The 15,625-nt window shown below is 53.3% G+C and overlaps 6 protein-coding genes across 6 annotated transcripts; 2 read left to right on the plus strand and 4 right to left on the minus strand.

Annotated features, from left to right (window-relative positions):
• Nucleotides 1–434: 434 nt before the first annotated feature.
• On the minus strand, nucleotides 435–2,032 carry J4E79_006984 (uncharacterized protein; the record flags this gene model as incomplete). Its single annotated transcript, XM_049355852.1, has 3 exons — nucleotides 435–1,316; nucleotides 1,371–1,939; nucleotides 1,993–2,032. 3 exons carry the CDS (start codon nucleotides 2,030–2,032, stop codon nucleotides 435–437), a joined length of 1,491 nt encoding a protein of 496 aa, XP_049209881.1.
• A 2,322-nt stretch (nucleotides 2,033–4,354) lies between these two features.
• On the minus strand, nucleotides 4,355–6,397 carry J4E79_006985 (uncharacterized protein; the record flags this gene model as incomplete). Its single annotated transcript, XM_049355853.1, has 2 exons — nucleotides 4,355–5,897; nucleotides 5,952–6,397. The coding sequence occupies 2 exons, from the start codon at nucleotides 6,395–6,397 to the stop codon at nucleotides 4,355–4,357; spliced, it is 1,989 nt and encodes a 662-aa protein (XP_049209882.1).
• Nucleotides 6,398–9,325: 2,928 nt separating this feature from the next.
• Nucleotides 9,326–10,892, minus strand: GCN5 (histone acetyltransferase; the record flags this gene model as incomplete). Its single annotated transcript, XM_049355854.1, is given in 4 exon segments — nucleotides 9,326–9,355; nucleotides 9,414–10,239; nucleotides 10,296–10,847; nucleotides 10,867–10,892. The coding sequence occupies 4 exon segments, from the start codon at nucleotides 10,890–10,892 to the stop codon at nucleotides 9,326–9,328; spliced, it is 1,434 nt and encodes a 477-aa protein (XP_049209883.1).
• A 206-nt stretch (nucleotides 10,893–11,098) lies between these two features.
• On the plus strand, nucleotides 11,099–11,492 carry J4E79_006987 (uncharacterized protein; the record flags this gene model as incomplete). Its single annotated transcript, XM_049355855.1, has 3 exons — nucleotides 11,099–11,207; nucleotides 11,259–11,394; nucleotides 11,447–11,492. 3 exons carry the CDS (start codon nucleotides 11,099–11,101, stop codon nucleotides 11,490–11,492), a joined length of 291 nt encoding a protein of 96 aa, XP_049209884.1.
• A 127-nt stretch (nucleotides 11,493–11,619) lies between these two features.
• Nucleotides 11,620–12,937, plus strand: J4E79_006988 (uncharacterized protein; the record flags this gene model as incomplete). Its single annotated transcript, XM_049355856.1, has 2 exons — nucleotides 11,620–11,776; nucleotides 11,835–12,937. 2 exons carry the CDS (start codon nucleotides 11,620–11,622, stop codon nucleotides 12,935–12,937), a joined length of 1,260 nt encoding a protein of 419 aa, XP_049209885.1.
• Nucleotides 12,938–13,610: 673 nt separating this feature from the next.
• Nucleotides 13,611–15,176, minus strand: J4E79_006989 (uncharacterized protein; the record flags this gene model as incomplete). Its single annotated transcript, XM_049355857.1, has 3 exons — nucleotides 13,611–14,600; nucleotides 14,987–15,088; nucleotides 15,159–15,176. The coding sequence occupies 3 exons, from the start codon at nucleotides 15,174–15,176 to the stop codon at nucleotides 13,611–13,613; spliced, it is 1,110 nt and encodes a 369-aa protein (XP_049209886.1).
• Nucleotides 15,177–15,625: the final 449 nt, after the last annotated feature.

A 15,625-nucleotide genomic window follows, 5' to 3' on the forward strand; every position in this document is an offset into this window, starting at 1 on the left:
CATTGCATGCTAAAATCGTAGTACCCGTCACACTCGACATGTACAAGACGACTTGCGGCACTGTGAATGGGTCAGCCGGTACATCTAGGGGTAGCGATTTTTGCGTGGGATGGCTATTGCCACGTGGGTCGCTAAGCCGAGCCTCATCGACGCTAGACCACGGAAGGCATAGCCACCAGATCCAATGGTCAGAGACCCATCCTAGAAAACTTCGGTCAACACCGGCAAATACGAATTGTGCCGACGGAAATAGCCTTGAAACATCTTGGTATACTCTATCAGGAATCTCGCGCAACACGTCGATTGTAGCACTAGTGGCTTGGAACCGCCTTGTGGGCTAATGCCGAGGCTGCTCAGTCTCTAGCTACGCGGTCTTTACGGTCGTGTTCTTAGGTAGACAGCGATGGACAATCCTGCTCTCTTCCGATTACAACTCATTTCTCCACCATCTTCTCATGCATAGCTTCCGGGGGTGTATCCGTGCCTTCACCATCCACAACCATTGGCCCCTTACCCGGCTTCTTCCTCCCAGTGATGTCCATGTAGATCGACTTGAATGTCCTGACACTTGTTTTTCTCCCCTCCCAAAGCGGATACAACCCTACTGCGAAGCACGAGCAAAACATCCACAAAATGCCCACAACAACCCATCCAGTGAAGAACTTCTTGCTGAAAATATACGAAGAACCGTACATGGGCATGGGCCAAAGCACGAGGAATGATATTGCCATGAAGAGCGTGAGCCAGCGCGCAATACGCGATGCTTTGAGCAACTTGGCTTGTTCCTCTTCATCAGCTTCGATGGCTCGTCGTTGTTCACCGGGGATTCGTTCTAGGTCGACATTCGCGTCAAGAGCAAGATCGTGGTCGTCGCCTCTACGGATAGCCTTCATGCTCTGCCAATCGTAGTTCTGGGGTCCGAAAGCGTACGTGAAGACGGGGATGAAAACAATGGGAGAGAGGAGGGCGACAACGTTTCCTGCTAGCATAGGGTTGTTGGCGCCGGTAGTGAGCACAGTGAGTTCTCCACTCTCTTTCTGTGCGGTGACGAGCCAAGCAATAAGGGAGCAGGCGAAGCCGAGAGGTGGTGTGAAGGTTGCTGCGACCCAGTTCATCTTCGACCACATCAGCGTTAGAGTGGCGGGCAGGACAGCGGACGAGATTATGACGCCCATGAGGAGATATAGGTAGCCCATGCTGATGCCGATGTAGTAAAGCCCTGTACTCCAGGCTGCCATTGCGACAGCGAAGCCGACAACCATGGTGTGAGACATGTAGATGAGTTGTTTCCCTGTAGCTTTAGGGTTGACATAAGTCTATGTTTCGTCAGCTCAATAATTTGCTTTCATGACCAGTAAAGTCAAGCTTACCTGGTAGAAGTCATAGGTGAAAATGGAAGAAACGGCAATCAGCTCAGCAGACATGGCGCTGGTCACAGCCATGAAGACGAGAAGCAGAACTGCAGCCGCTCCTCCCGAACCCATCAGGGCAACAGCGGCCGTGGGCAACACAAGCCCAGCCGTCACATCAGCATCAGCCATGCGGTTAGGATAGCCGGGGAAAACAGGGTTGTTCTCCAGGGCGATCGCGCTGAGACCCATCGTGGTAGCGGCTAGCCATGGAATCGCGAACCAGGACAGACCACCAATGATGTATCCGGGAAGAGCATCGACGGGACTGGCAGCGATGGCTTTGTTATAGTATCCGTTGTCGCAGAACACAGTACCGAAGTTGCCCACGATGTTGATCACGAAGAAGATTGCACCTTCTTTCGATCGCATGGTTAGGTAAGAGCCTCCGGCGTTCCCTTCGACTGGGTGATCCGATGCGGCTTGTACCAGTAGATCGAAGACTTTCCCAGGGCTTCCGAGATTCTCGTTGGTCGCATATGCGGTGAAGGCAAACATCAAGAGGATGATCAGAATGACAACAGTGTGTGCTAGAGGTAATTTTAGCGACTTTTTGCTGCAAATGTAGAAGAGAGTAACTTACCATAGTCAGTCAAGAAAGTGGCCTTGATGCCTCCAAACATGGTGTAAAGAACTACACCAACAGGTAACAGGAAGCAAGCAGCAGCAGTTGGCATGCCGGTGAGCTTGAGTAGGTTAGTACAGATATATCATTCGCCGCGTTTGACGTACCGAAGTCACAACAGCGGAGCCTCCAGTCAACAACATCGAAGTGACAAGGATGTTGGTAAAGAGACCAAAGACCATAAAAACGACGTGCGTGACTGGACCGTATCTGGCTCGAATAACCTCAAGGAAGGTATGTGCATTAGGTGCTCTTCGTTTCAGCTCGATAGCAATCGTAGCAAATAGGATGATCTGCACAGTCGCTCCCGAGGCGTACCAGAAGGGGCCAGATACTCCATATCGGTAGGCGACTGCGCTCGATTGGAGAAGTGTTGCCGCCCATGTCCAAGATGATACTACGGCTGACGCGACAAGTCCCGATTTTACTGTACGACCAGCTGTCGAGAACATCTCAGAGGTTTGGAGTTCATAGTTGTATCTCTTCAGCACGAATGTCGTCAAGATCATACCGAAGCTTTGCCGAGTTAGTAATGCCCATGTATGAGAGACGTAAGACCTACGAGAAGGCAAAGCCTAAACCGATTACAATGCCATAGCCAAAGCCTTGGCTTAGCGGCGGAGGTGTACTCATGCTGGGTGAGTTAAAGACACCTCAAGTGACGAGCAGCTGGCAAGTGGAAAGTGCGATGCCAGAGGGATGTCGGAAGTTGAAATATGATTAACCTTACTGCTTAGCTTCGCTTGGGAGATTTCGCAGAAAGCTTCGGTCATGATCTGCCGGCATACGACCTCTAGGAGAGGGCTTTAACCATGATAAAGCAAGAGCATTACCGTTCATCGGCCGCACGCATAAGGCAGGTATAGCCAACCGTAGGGCTAGCGTGCATATTCGCGGATAATTATTAAAGGTGACAGCGATCACAGCTCGACATCTGCATGGTTCTGCAGGCTTTCGTGGGGTTGGGCAACAGGAGGATGCACACCATGTGCGGAAACGATCTTCCAACCCCGGTATGGTCCGATAACGCGGCGGAACGATGTAGATAAGATGCCAACTTTTGTGTGGCAGTTTTTACTCACAGCTAGATTGTAACCAATCGCAGGCCTGTACAGCTTCGAGATTGTTGGGTTCAAGCAGCTGCTCGCGGCTGTCAAAACGCGGCTGTGTATCGCGTTGTTGAATGGATTGCCATGCGAGAGGTAAACGCTGACGATTTCGCAGCTTTCTAGCCATGAACGTCGAAACTACCGAGGCCAAGGTTTGTAAACTCGATGACAAGATGCAGGAAAGCCGTTGGAGCACGGAAAAAGCATCTGTCCAGCGTCTCTTCCGTCAAGCTTCCAGCGGCAATCTTAGCAGGCTCGCTTAGTTGCCAGTCGCGACGCGTCATTGGCTGTTCTGCATCTCTTATCTCTTTGGCGGGATTGGCAGCCCCAGATGCCACATCGCGTTGGGATCACGCCGTCAGCGGGGATTATCGAGTGCAATCGGTCTGTGCGGGTCGGGCAGGCGTTCGATTGCCTTTCAACGGTGTGGCATAGCACCTACTAGCGCTCTTGTATGCAAAACGTACCCTTCCCTTCAATGTGTCGCCAATGCATTGTATATCTGGCTCAGTATGTGTCGTGCGACCAGCGTAGAGTACTGGACTTGGACTTTAAGAAGGAGCGAGCGTCACGGTAGCGCAGGCGGTCTTTCCATTGACATGGCTAGCTCGGGCTTGGCGGAGCAGGAACAAACATCAACACCGTAAACCTCGACCTTGCATCGTCGCATTTTGCGAGTCTAATGAGATATATGGTGGTTGAATAGCCTTGCAAGGACGAAGCCTTCTAGAGTTGCTATGTTGTCCTGGTTTCGTCACGAAACATCACAGCTTGACCCATCCCGAAGCTTGAGCATGGGAAACCGTCAAGATATCATTATCCTCACGATACTCTTAGTCGCCAATACGCCGCAAAGGCTGACCCGTATCGCAAGCGAGATTGCTGTGTTGTTCATGTTGGAGAGACTGCCGCTCTTGGAGACGCTAACCGGATTGAGGCAACATGTCGTGAGTAAAAGGGCGACGCCAAGGTAGAGCTTGTGTACAAGGGCGGAGTGTATAACCCGTCTCGTGTCCAAATTTAAAGTCATCATCACGTCTCACGGTCGGAGTTTTGAGAAAGAGGTTTGAAGTGAGAGTATTGATTCTTCATCAAATCCATGTACTACTGTGGGTATCTCGTACACCAAAACTGGCTAAACATAATATTTTAGGACCACCAAACAGCGACTCCTCAGCAATGCAACGTTTCATACATTTCCAGCTTTAGGCCTACGAGCCTGAGCTGAAGTTGGATCCGTCTAGAACGACAAGACCTGCGACCGTCGCACTGGACAGAGTGGAGAAAACACCTGTAATGAGAGCGGACATTGCGAGACGCGATACGTCACCGCTGCGGCCAGGACTAATCTGACTGAGCACACCGATTTGGGTACCCAGGGAACCAATGTTGCCGAAACCGCAGAGAGCGTAGGTAGCGATAAGACGGGAGCGTGGGCTCAGGTCGTGGTAGGGGGACGCGGGGTCCTCGTCGGTGAGCGATTGGAACGCAACGAACTCGTTGGTAATGACCTTGATACCGATGAGACGAGCGACAAGAATCAGATCGTTGCCTTGGCGCGATACACCGAGGAGGAAAGCGACAGGGTACAAAAGGTAACCGAGGATCAACTCAAGTGTCAAGTCGTAGTCGCCATCGAGGTTGATATAGCGTCCCCACCAGGTGAGCAGACCGTCGACCAGGTTGAGAAGAGCGATAATACACAAGAGCGTAGAGACGATCATACCGGCGATCTTGAGACCGAGCCAGGCACCGTTGGCAAATGCGTGGAGAGCGTTGGCGGCCTTGTGCTCATCGTCGTCGGGCACGACAACACGACCGGCGGTAAGAGTCTCCTCAGTCTCCGGGTAGCGCAGCTTACTGAAAGCAAGCGAGGCAGGGATACTCATGACGCAAGATGAAATCAGGGCTTGCGGGTTAAGGCCCATACCGATGTAGGCGACCAAAACACTACCGGCAATGGTAGCGAATCCAGAGCACATCACCTGGTGCATCTCGGCCATGGTAAGATGGGCAACGAAGGGCTTGATCAACATAGCAGATTCACCCTGGCCGATGAAAGGAGAGGCAGACGCGACCACGGCCTCAGCACCGGATACTCGCATAGACCAGAAGAAGAAGACGGCGAATTTGCCGATGAACCACTGGAGAATGCCCCAGTAGTACAAGAGCTGGACGAACGAGACGAAAAAGATAATGGCCGGAATGACGCTGAACATGAAGTACGTGTTCTCAGAGATCTCTGGGGTGGTCAAGAAAGCGACACCATCCCTGGCGAAACCCAAGAGTAGGCGAGCGAGTTCGGAGATGAAGTTGAAAATGTCGTATCCAGCCTTAGTACGCAGAACGAACAGCGCGATGATGAACTGCATGAGCATACCGACGATGACGGTATGCCATACAATCTTGCTGCGGTTGCGGGAAGTCGCCCAGAACATGAAGATGAAGACGGCGAGACCGAACAGCGAAACGGCCCGGTTTGCGCGGGTGTTGTCTTCGCTCTCTTCGCTGGCGAATGATCCGACAATGATGACAGCGATGGCAAGGCAAGCAGCGGCAGGAATGCGCATCTTCTCCGGGATGAGGTTGGCAATTCTCGTTCCAGTGTTGGCCCAGACCCAGTGCATAGGCTTGGTGACAATGGTAATGGGAATGTGCAGAGTGATCAGGCGGATCATAATGGCCAGCCAGAACAAGAATGGGATGATCCAGTTCTTGTCATTGCGGTGCACGACTACACTGGCAATCCACCATCTGATACTGTTAGCCCGAAGCACTCGAGACGATGGACGTTAAAATGCGTCTTACCCGGTGAAGAGCGCTCCAATAAAGATGTGGACAGGCAGTCTGAACGCCCGGTAGAAAGCACCAAAGGAAGAGTACCAGGGCTTCTTCTCTGCCTCCATTTCGGGATCAGAAGAGCTGCGCGTAGCCTTCTCGACTTCGTAGTCGTAGCCACCGGCCTTCTCAATGTCATGCTTCTCGTTGACAGGGTGGCGCTGGTGGAGGTTGGTGCTGTCAACACCAATGGGCGTGAATTGGCTGGCGCTGTCAAGACCACTGGGCCGGAACAACTTGCTGGTCGGCTCGTCTGTGGTTCCGGTGGTGTAGACAACGTTGTCAGGGTGGGCCGCACGCGCGCTGTGGTGCACGTGTTCGTGGTGGTGCTCGCGCGCAATGTCTAGCGCCGGGTCGTCATTGCGGGCGACACCGGGCATTGGTGAGCCGTTGTGTTGGTCGCGGATATCAGCCATGGCGACGAATAGGCACAAGGGCAATTCCTGAACAGAGGTTGAACGACGAGGAACTGTTGGCTCTCATATCGAGGTCGGCCCTCGCGGAATTATATTTTCGCACCGTGGCACGCGCTACCACCAAAGTGGAGGGATCGCACCGTCGCTGGCCCAGACAAACAGTTGAACGGGCTCCAGACGGTCACTTGGCAACTTCCTCTTTTGCACTGGCTAGAGCACAGTAGCACAGGGTTCCATTGGCTCCCGGTCGTCTCCGCTTTCTGGAATATCTACCGTCTCATGTTGGTGCTCGCTTACTCGCTGTTCACACGCCTGTCTCTTGTGTCAACGCGCCCCAGTACCGGCCGACCTACCGCGCTTCTGCAACCCGGACCAGGTTCTTATCTTTCCCCAGCCTTGATAGCCTGTCCAAGCGCCAATCACGGAGATGAACGTGCTGGAACGCCCGCCCAGTCCGTGATAAGCGGCGGCGAATATGCGCCCCTCCTCGGTTGAGGCTCTGTTTTGGGCTTCGCGTGGCGTTCTCGAAGCAACACCTCTGCCTTGACAACCCGACCTCCATCGTCTTCCCCGAGGTCGACGTTTCCGCTGCCCTGGGTCATGTGCAGAAGCAATTGCCAGGGTCTCGCAGCAATTACACAGGCACAGGGGCGAAGACAGCATCTGCGAACCGTCGCTGAATTTCGCTTGTACTTTTGTCTTTGTGGACCCTCCGGAATGCAGATCAGACCGGGTACTCCGTCTGACGCAAGGAGACCAACCCACTCCTATCAGTACGCTGCAGCGGGACACGCGCGAACGCCATGGTAGCACACGGCGTGCGCCTCCATCAGCGAGTGTTGGATTGGTGTCCCTCAATGCTATCTGACCAACGGGTCTCGACCAGCGCTATCACCATCATTCCGATAACCAGGTCTACGCTAGGGACGCTGGACCATCGAGCGCGCTTGTGGTGTCCTGCAGCTGAGGGAAGCTGGGGTTCTTATCACGAGGGCACGCATCGAGATATATGCGCCGAATCATGTCGCGGACTTCGCCTGTGTATACACTTTGGATAGGTAGCCGCTGTCTTGGCTGACCGAGCGATCCTGACAGGCTTTTGGACGCAGACGCATTGTAATGAATGCCGTTCAAGATCCGCAGGTGGCCTTGGAACTAGCCTTGTCCCTTCCCCGCAGCGGGCCCAGCTCCATGCGGTAGCACATCGTGTGGGCTGGCATCATTTCGAGCTGGACTGAGAAGCCAGCTCTCCCGAATTCTTACTTCACAATTCTCATCACATGGGGAAATATCTGCATCGCGTTGCTCCAGCTTAACGTCTTACGCCTGCACTAGGCCAAGTCGTCGGCACTTCTCCCATGTCAGGCTTACCACCCCACCCGAGGCCAACCGAATGGTTACAATTTACTGTACCTAATCATACTTTGCGTGGCGTCTGCTAAGAGCACAATCACGGAATACTAACAACTAAGAGGCACAGCCATCCGCGGAGCCTCTATTCACTGATTACATATATTCGATTCGAAGGATTATGGTCGATGCAGCACCTTATTCGCAATTCGGAGCACCTTACTTTTTGCATCCGTGCTGTCCGTCATCTCGGTCAGTTCCTATCAGTGTCTGGGAGAGAGTCTCCACTTTCCGAGACGAAACACGGGTGAGGAATACATGTGTGTGTACACCACGTCAAGCAAACACGAGCCTATACATCTGCGCTATTGCGTAAGGCCTGTCGACTAGTGTTGGGTGCAAATCACAGCGATATCACGATTATAATCGTATGTTTGCGAAGCACAAGCCGGAACTGCCGGAGCTGATCTAGGTACACCCATCAGCAACAGGAACCCCCAGATCCAGTGCACAGCTCCATTTTGGGGTTGTAAATTGACTCGCTAAACACACTTTCTTTTGGGAAAGTTATCTTTCTCTAGAAACGTTGTGCTTTCACTTGATCAAATCACGGTTCCCCGAAACACGATCAGCGCAGCCTCCGAATAACTTAGGCTACTCTCGCGTGATTTATCCCAACGAGCTTAGCATCCTCGTCCTCTTCGTCCACCGCACTGCAGCTCATATTTGCTAGCGCGCACTGCACAAGCCTCCCTACCGTCCACAAAGCTTGTTCACTCGCTTCTCTGTCATAGCTGTCACATAGTCGAACACTATACCCCGTCGCTAAACCGCGAAGCCTTATTCAAACCTCATCAACCAAGTACATCAAACGCTACGGACGCCACAATAAGGTTGCGGGACACGACATGTTAGCATTGTGCAATTGCACCAAGCATGTTTGGCGTACGGCTACCTACTTTCGTTTAGGTCGATCACAGAATCTGGTCCCACGTACCTAGCCTTGCGAACGTGTGCTTGGTGCTACTGCGTGCTAACCCGTGATGTGAACCTCATGCGGAGAGCAAACACGAAATCACACATTTCGTGATTCGAAAGTATGCAATAATATTGACAGGTGTCAGCAGTGCTCGCGTAGAGTTGCGTGACGGTTCGTTTTGAAGCGACTCAGTGTGATCTATCGGGGATGTGCTGGGCACAACAGGGAATACATATTGACATAGCAAGTAGGCCACATAGATAAATCAATATTCCAACATCGGTATGCCACTTCATCACACTTTGCGCCCCATATGATTGCTCAACCACATGTCCACAGATTCGCTGCACAGCCAGCATCACATTGCATGTTCTCATAAGATGAGTACGAACAAGTGATTCGAATACGTAACGACAAAGGGTATAATCAGCCCGACCGAACCCTCAAACCAATGCTACCATACCATACCATACACCTTACACCTTACCCAATGCCGCTAAACAACAAGCCTGTTGGTGATGATGATACAAGTTGCCATAACCCACATAACAAACGCCCCCTATGCACGGCGAAATCAGAGTGATCGGACCCCAAACCTCTTACTTGCCTGTCAACTCACCTTCCAGGTGCTGGTGATTTGTTAGTCATGATGTTACTGTGTCAGGCACGAAAGTGTTGAATACTTACCGACCACTCTGGAATGTCACGTATCCGCTGCCACATATATCTTTCCAAACGATTCGCCGCCTTTGCGTAGGGCGTGCTTTCATTGTTGTACTTGCGGCAATTGTCGAAGATGAGCTTGGCATCCCTGATGAAGTCCTCGGGGGTAGGGTAGAGATCCTTTTCGTGTTTCTCTTCCATGGTCGCGAGGTCCATGGGCTCTTTGATGACGTCGTAATAGTCAAGCACCTCATCCTTATTGACGGGCTGTTGGAACGGCCAGGCGTTGCTGTTGTTCTGCATGTCGTTAAGGAGATGGAGAAGGGCATTGTAGTTGGGTCCGTGGCGGGGCGCGCGAGCGAGTTCGTCCATGACAGGTGACCAGCCGGAGTTCTTGATGGCAGGAATGGTCAGGGGGTCGATGGCTTTCAGTTCGCCCTTTGCCCATTGCGTTGGCGGCGCGTGGACTTCGTAGCTCTTGCTCACAGCCCTTATCTTGGCATTTGCGCATTCCTTCTGCTTCAAGAGCATTCTGCCGCTTTCCAAGTATCTTATCTTGGGCACCATGCTACACTGCATGATGGTGCCGCCTTCGTAGTCCTTGATGTAGCCCATCCATCTTGACTTTTCCAGGGTGATTTCCTTGGTGAAGCCTTGTTTTTTGAAGTATCCGATGGCATAGTTGTCGGCGTAGGTCAAGAAGTGCATGACCTGCGACGTGGCTTTGACGTAGTCTTTGAGATGGGACATGAGATGGGCTCCGTAGCCCTTAACCTGTTGATCCGAGGAGATGGCGCAAAAGACGATTTCGGCGAACTGGCCTTTGTCGAAGGGACGGTATGTTATGCCACTGGAACGTTATATTGTCAGCGTCTGGCCAGACATGGGACGAGAGCCTTTACATACCCTACCACCTCGAGGGGATGTTTCACGATGGCTATGCTCAGATGGGTCCTGTCGTAGACGAGGCGCGCAATGTAATCCTTTGGCATCTTGGGCAACTGTTTCTGGAAGATACACTTCAAGCCTGTCAAGATGATGGTGCTCTCCCTCTCCCCATCATTGTTGACCACCCTGAATTCAATCTCCCCATTGCGCTCTTCTATGACGGCGGGCTTCTCGGGGAATGGCACTATACGTTTCACGGGAGGCGCGGGGGCATCGTCGGCGGCAGAAGGTGTCGAGGGATCCTGCTTTATGCGCTTGGGAGAGCCGTTGGGAGGGTCGGTGGTTGCCTTGCGCTTAGCTTCATCGCGAGCCAGGTTAGCTTGTAGTTCGCGAAGTCGTGTGTTGGAAGAAGACTGCCGGGTGTGGCGGCGAGGTATGGGGGGAGGAGCGAGCAGTGGTGAAGTTGGGGGAGAGGTGGGATAGCCCAACACGTCGCGCAACTGCGGGATGTCGTTGCGGGGAGACATGCCGGCCTGTGGGTACGATGCACGTCTGTTGACGCGCATGAAGCTGGGGAGGGTATGCGCACTTACTGTCGTCGGTCGCGCCCGCCATGTTGCAGTGTAGGGCGCCTTCTGTGTGCCGTCGCGCCTTCTCTCAGCCCTGTGCGTGGTGTTGACTGAATGTCGGGGAAGTTGCGCCTCCCGCGCTAGTCGCCCCACACCAATCACGGCCGATCACCTGCGAGTGAACACGAAAGGCCACCAAAGCAGCTTCACGAGAGAGAGCCACTTACATAACCCAATTGCACGCCTGCACACATGTCGAGCCCACTTGTAGACGTCTGGGAGGCTGCTGCGTCCTCGCCCTTCAGCCCCGCCTTCGGAAAGAACACGCAGTTCACAGTCGGCTTCGTGCTGCTGGCCATCTGTATGTTGGAAGCTCTGCTGCTTAGTGGAGCTCTGCTAACAACGCGCGCAGCTCTCATCTTGACTACCATCTTCGGCTTGAGTACGCGACATAGCCACGCCCCTCTAGCGAACCCTACTCATGCGCACACATACCGGTCCTTCACAAACCTCCCCGTTCTCGGTGTTCCCGCGTCATTAGCATTCGGGTACGTGGCCTCGGAAACCCAGCTACAACATGCGCCCACTGACTGCAAACAGCTTCGGCGCCGTCTACATGATCTGCGCAGTCGGCGTATACGTCTAGTTTCCTACTTCTCCATCCGGCGTTAGGGGCATATTGTGTACAATCTATGGAATACCAATAAAAAATTCAAGACTCTCGAATCTACCTGCGCGATACTCCATAGCCCATACACTCACAAAACAGCACCATGGACGAAGAAGAGCCCCCGATCCTCACGGCAGTGTCAAGCTCTGCGCGACAATTGTACCTGCTCCTCCGCTGCATCGCCTTCTCCAACAAGGCTCACGTCCAGATCAGCGACATTGGCATGAAGCTCGCTGTGGATGAGGCGAGCGTCATGGAAGGTAAGTAGCGTCTAGATGCAATGTATTTTTGCACATTTCAGATCTGACACGACTACAGCATCCGCCTTCCTCGACAAGTCTCTCTTCACAACCTACACTTTCAATGCGCCCGCTCCACCGCCGAACTCACAACACTCCGATAGCGACGATGAACTCGACCCAACATCTACTACCACTCCCGCGTTTCAAATATCTCTTCCCGCTCTCCTTGAGACCCTCCAAATCTTCGGCCTCACCGACCCCTCCACCTCTAAACCACCATGGGCGCGCGATGGTGCATATCCCACCAGCACGGCCTTTACTGGAAACAACATATTAGGCGGCATGAACAACCTCTGTCGGATAAGCTACGATGGCCCCGGTGCTCCACTGGCCGTTACTTTGACAGAGGCGAGCATACGCACGCAATGCGATCTCACCACGTACGAGCCAGAGTACACAGACGAGATACCTTTTGATCGACAAGCCCTTGCCCTGAAAATCATCATGCGAGGCAGCTGGTTATACGACGCAGTACAAGAGCTATCATCGACAAGCCCAGAGAAGCTGACCATGTACGCCAAAACGGTGCGCGGCAAACCCTTCTTCGCTCTATCGTCATCAGGCACCCTAGGCTCAGCGCGCGTCGAGTTCAACAATCAGCCCCAGCCCTCTGCCTACCGCACTCCTGCATCCACGAACCTCAACACGAACAATGAGGCAGCAGATCAGAAACCTACCAACCTGCTCGAGACCTTTCAGCTCAGCGATCCACAAGCCGTACTCCGCTCATCCTACAAGTTTAGCTTGATACAGAAGGCTGCGCGCGCTATGAACGTTGCGACTAAAGTCAGTATACGAGCAGATACCCAAGGCGTGTTGAGTCTACAGTTCATGATTGAGGTTGAAGGTAGTGGGTCGGCTTCTCAAACTGGGCCTGGAGGGGCAACAGGCGGACAAGTGAGTTTCGTAGACTTTCGCTTTGTTCCGCTGGTAGAAGAGGATGACGAGGAGGCCGAGGGCGCAGACGTTGACGAGACCCTGATGCACAATGGCCCAGGAAGCGATGGCGAGAGTGGCGCTGATGATATGCTACGAGAGTACGATAGGCATCACTACTGGCAGAAAACAGGGAGCTTGAGCTCAGCGTATGCCGATTTTGCAAATTCTTATATTTGCTAGTCTGTCCAGACCCGAACAGAGTAGGAAATGAAATCCACAATCGTACAATGTCTTCTGTGATGAAGCAACCATGAACGTTTGTTTGGCAGCCTCTTACTTAGAAGTCCTGACGTTTGCTGTGCACATGGCCCCGACCTCGACAATTCCTTCTTTTACTCAAGCTGAAAAACTCCACCTGATGAAATGTAAACCTGCCATGGGGCCCATACGCCAATGCTTGGACATGTGAGGCCAGCCAAAGTTCTAGTCCTGACCTGAGTGCAAAATCAATCTGAATAGCGTAAACTAGGGATACTCAGGACGCCCAGTCGTCCCATCCATAGTTCTATGTAATGCGTCATGGGAATCAGCTTCTTTCTTGTTTTCTTCTTTCTCGAGTGTCGCGCGAGGCCATAGTATCCAATCTGATGCCCGTTATCGATGTTCGTACCGAACCGCTTTGTCGTCGCGAAGGGGGGATCGAGCTTGGTGAATCGTGTATCAGGCGTGCTAGACTCGCGTCTCGATCGAGTGGGGTTCGTGCGCTGCACGGAGCGACTTAGAACTCGAGTTCAGCTACCACGGGCATTAGCAATGGGTGGCGAATGTTCACCATTCGAATTCACCATTTGCTTTGTGGAACAGGTATCTGCCATATCGTTAGCAAAATCTCTTCAAGGTCTCAACACCCAACTTACTCCTTCTTGTTCGTGGTCAAGATGCCGTCCTTGAGCGTGCACTTCCACTTGTTCTTCACGCGCTGGACTTTGTCGTAGGTGCACAACATATAGTCGACCATTTCATCGTCGCTGTTATCGCCATCCCCAAGTTCGTCCTCCGAGTCATCTAGGTCAGAATTAATGGCGTCATCCGGATCTTCTTCTGGCTTCACGTCGTCGTCACCGTCGAAACGCGCAGGGACCGGTGCGCTTGACGAGGCCTCTGCGTCTTCGGCCTGCAGGACACGCACAGCCGCCTTGCGCTTTTTGCCCTTTGGCATCGAATCGAGCGGTACCATGAGACCACTGTCCTGACGCATAGCCATGGCATCAACGCGAGAACGCATGAAGTCGTCCGCTGCCATGCGCTCTACTGCATCAGCAGCGCGTGCGGCCTTCAAGGCCTCCCAGTCAGCCATGGCGTCACCCGAACCATCAGTCTGTGAGGTGTACATGTGATTTTGCGGTGGGGGACGCTGCTGTGGCATTCCCTGTTGTTGCTGTTGCGGAGGTCGTTGATGCTGCTGCTGCTGTTGTTGTTGCTGTTGCGCCATCATGCGCTGCTGTTGCTGCTGCTGCTGGTTCTGCATAGGCATTTGAGGCAGATGGCCCTGTTGCGCCAGATTGGGAAAGTTCTGCTGCACATGTCCTTGCTGTTGCACTCGCTGCTGTACCAGAGCGGCTGCACGCTGGTGCGCGAGCTGCTGGTTTTGATCATAAGTACCGCCGTAGCCGTTGTTCGCAGTCTGAGCAGGAGGGTAGTTAGCAACTGGTGGCTGGTATCCTCCTTCTTGCTTCACGGGCACGTTGGGGAAGTTGAGAGCCTCCTGAGGTCCGGACACGGAAGGCATATCATTGTCAACCTTTACGTTGGACGGTACCGTAGGCGGCTGACGAACAGGCTCAGGAGCAGGGTCCCATGGAAAGTGAGCAATCTTGAGAGCGGATAGCCTCTCTTGCCAGCCCTGGCGATAGTCAGTATATGCTCAGCACAACTGCAACAAAACATGATGTGAGAACAGCCGTCACATGACAGACTATGCCTTGTTGGGAAATGATGCGTTGGTCTTGGCGGGTGGGGGAGCTGTGCAGGGGCTATAAGAAGGCATCTCAAATACTGAGGCGCCCCCGGAGCTGCCAGACCGACCGGCAACTCCGCCCCGCTTCCAGCCGCCCATCACCCAAGCCAGGCGGTCACCGCGCGATCGCCGCAGCCAGCGAAACCGATGCGAGGAATGAATTGACAAGAAAAGTGAGAGATATAAAAAGCGGTGTGACGGCGGTCGCAAATGTGCTGCGACAAAGAAAAGGAAGGCGCGCTGGCCGAGACGGAGGCCAGGTTGCAACATACCTGCTTCATCTCGTCGAGCGTGCTATGATCGACGCCCGACTCCTCGAAGTCATTCTGCGAGGTCTGGATCACCTTCTCGATGATCTGCTGGTACACGCCGCCCTGGTGGTTGCTGTTAGCAAGCCTGCCTTTACCCTTCCACCGCTCGCATGCGCGCCTTGGGGATACTAACCACGACCGAGTTCGACATGATCGCGACTGTTTGATATGGTCTGAGCTATCTAGTATACGATGCGGGCTCTGTGATAGCTGCGCGACGGCTTGTGATGGTTGCTCGCGTGCAGAGGATTGAGGGATAGGCAGGCAAGCCAGGCAGGCGACGTCAGCGCTTGAGGCTGCAGATAGGTGCGCGCGCTTAAGGAAGCTTCTGCGCGGTCAAGGAAGTTCTACGGATATCGCTAGCCCAGACGGAAGGCTTTGTACGACGTGTTCGGGTGCCCTCAGCTTTCGGGGTCGTGGGTGTATGAGTGATAGTGAGCGGCGTTCCGGCAATCATTGAGGGCGCCGGTTCCTTAGCGCCTAACGCTACTCTAGCGCCACACGTGACCACGCTCACAGCTCAACATCCAAAGTACGCGATGCAATGTTCTGGCAGATTCGAAATATAGTAGTGCTCATGATCAATATACATACGAATCG

The sequence above is a fragment of the Alternaria viburni genome (assembly GCF_023758015.1).
Source record: "Alternaria viburni strain BMP 2772 chromosome Unknown scaffold_14, whole genome shotgun sequence".
Classification (NCBI taxonomy): domain Eukaryota; kingdom Fungi; phylum Ascomycota; class Dothideomycetes; order Pleosporales; family Pleosporaceae; genus Alternaria; species Alternaria viburni.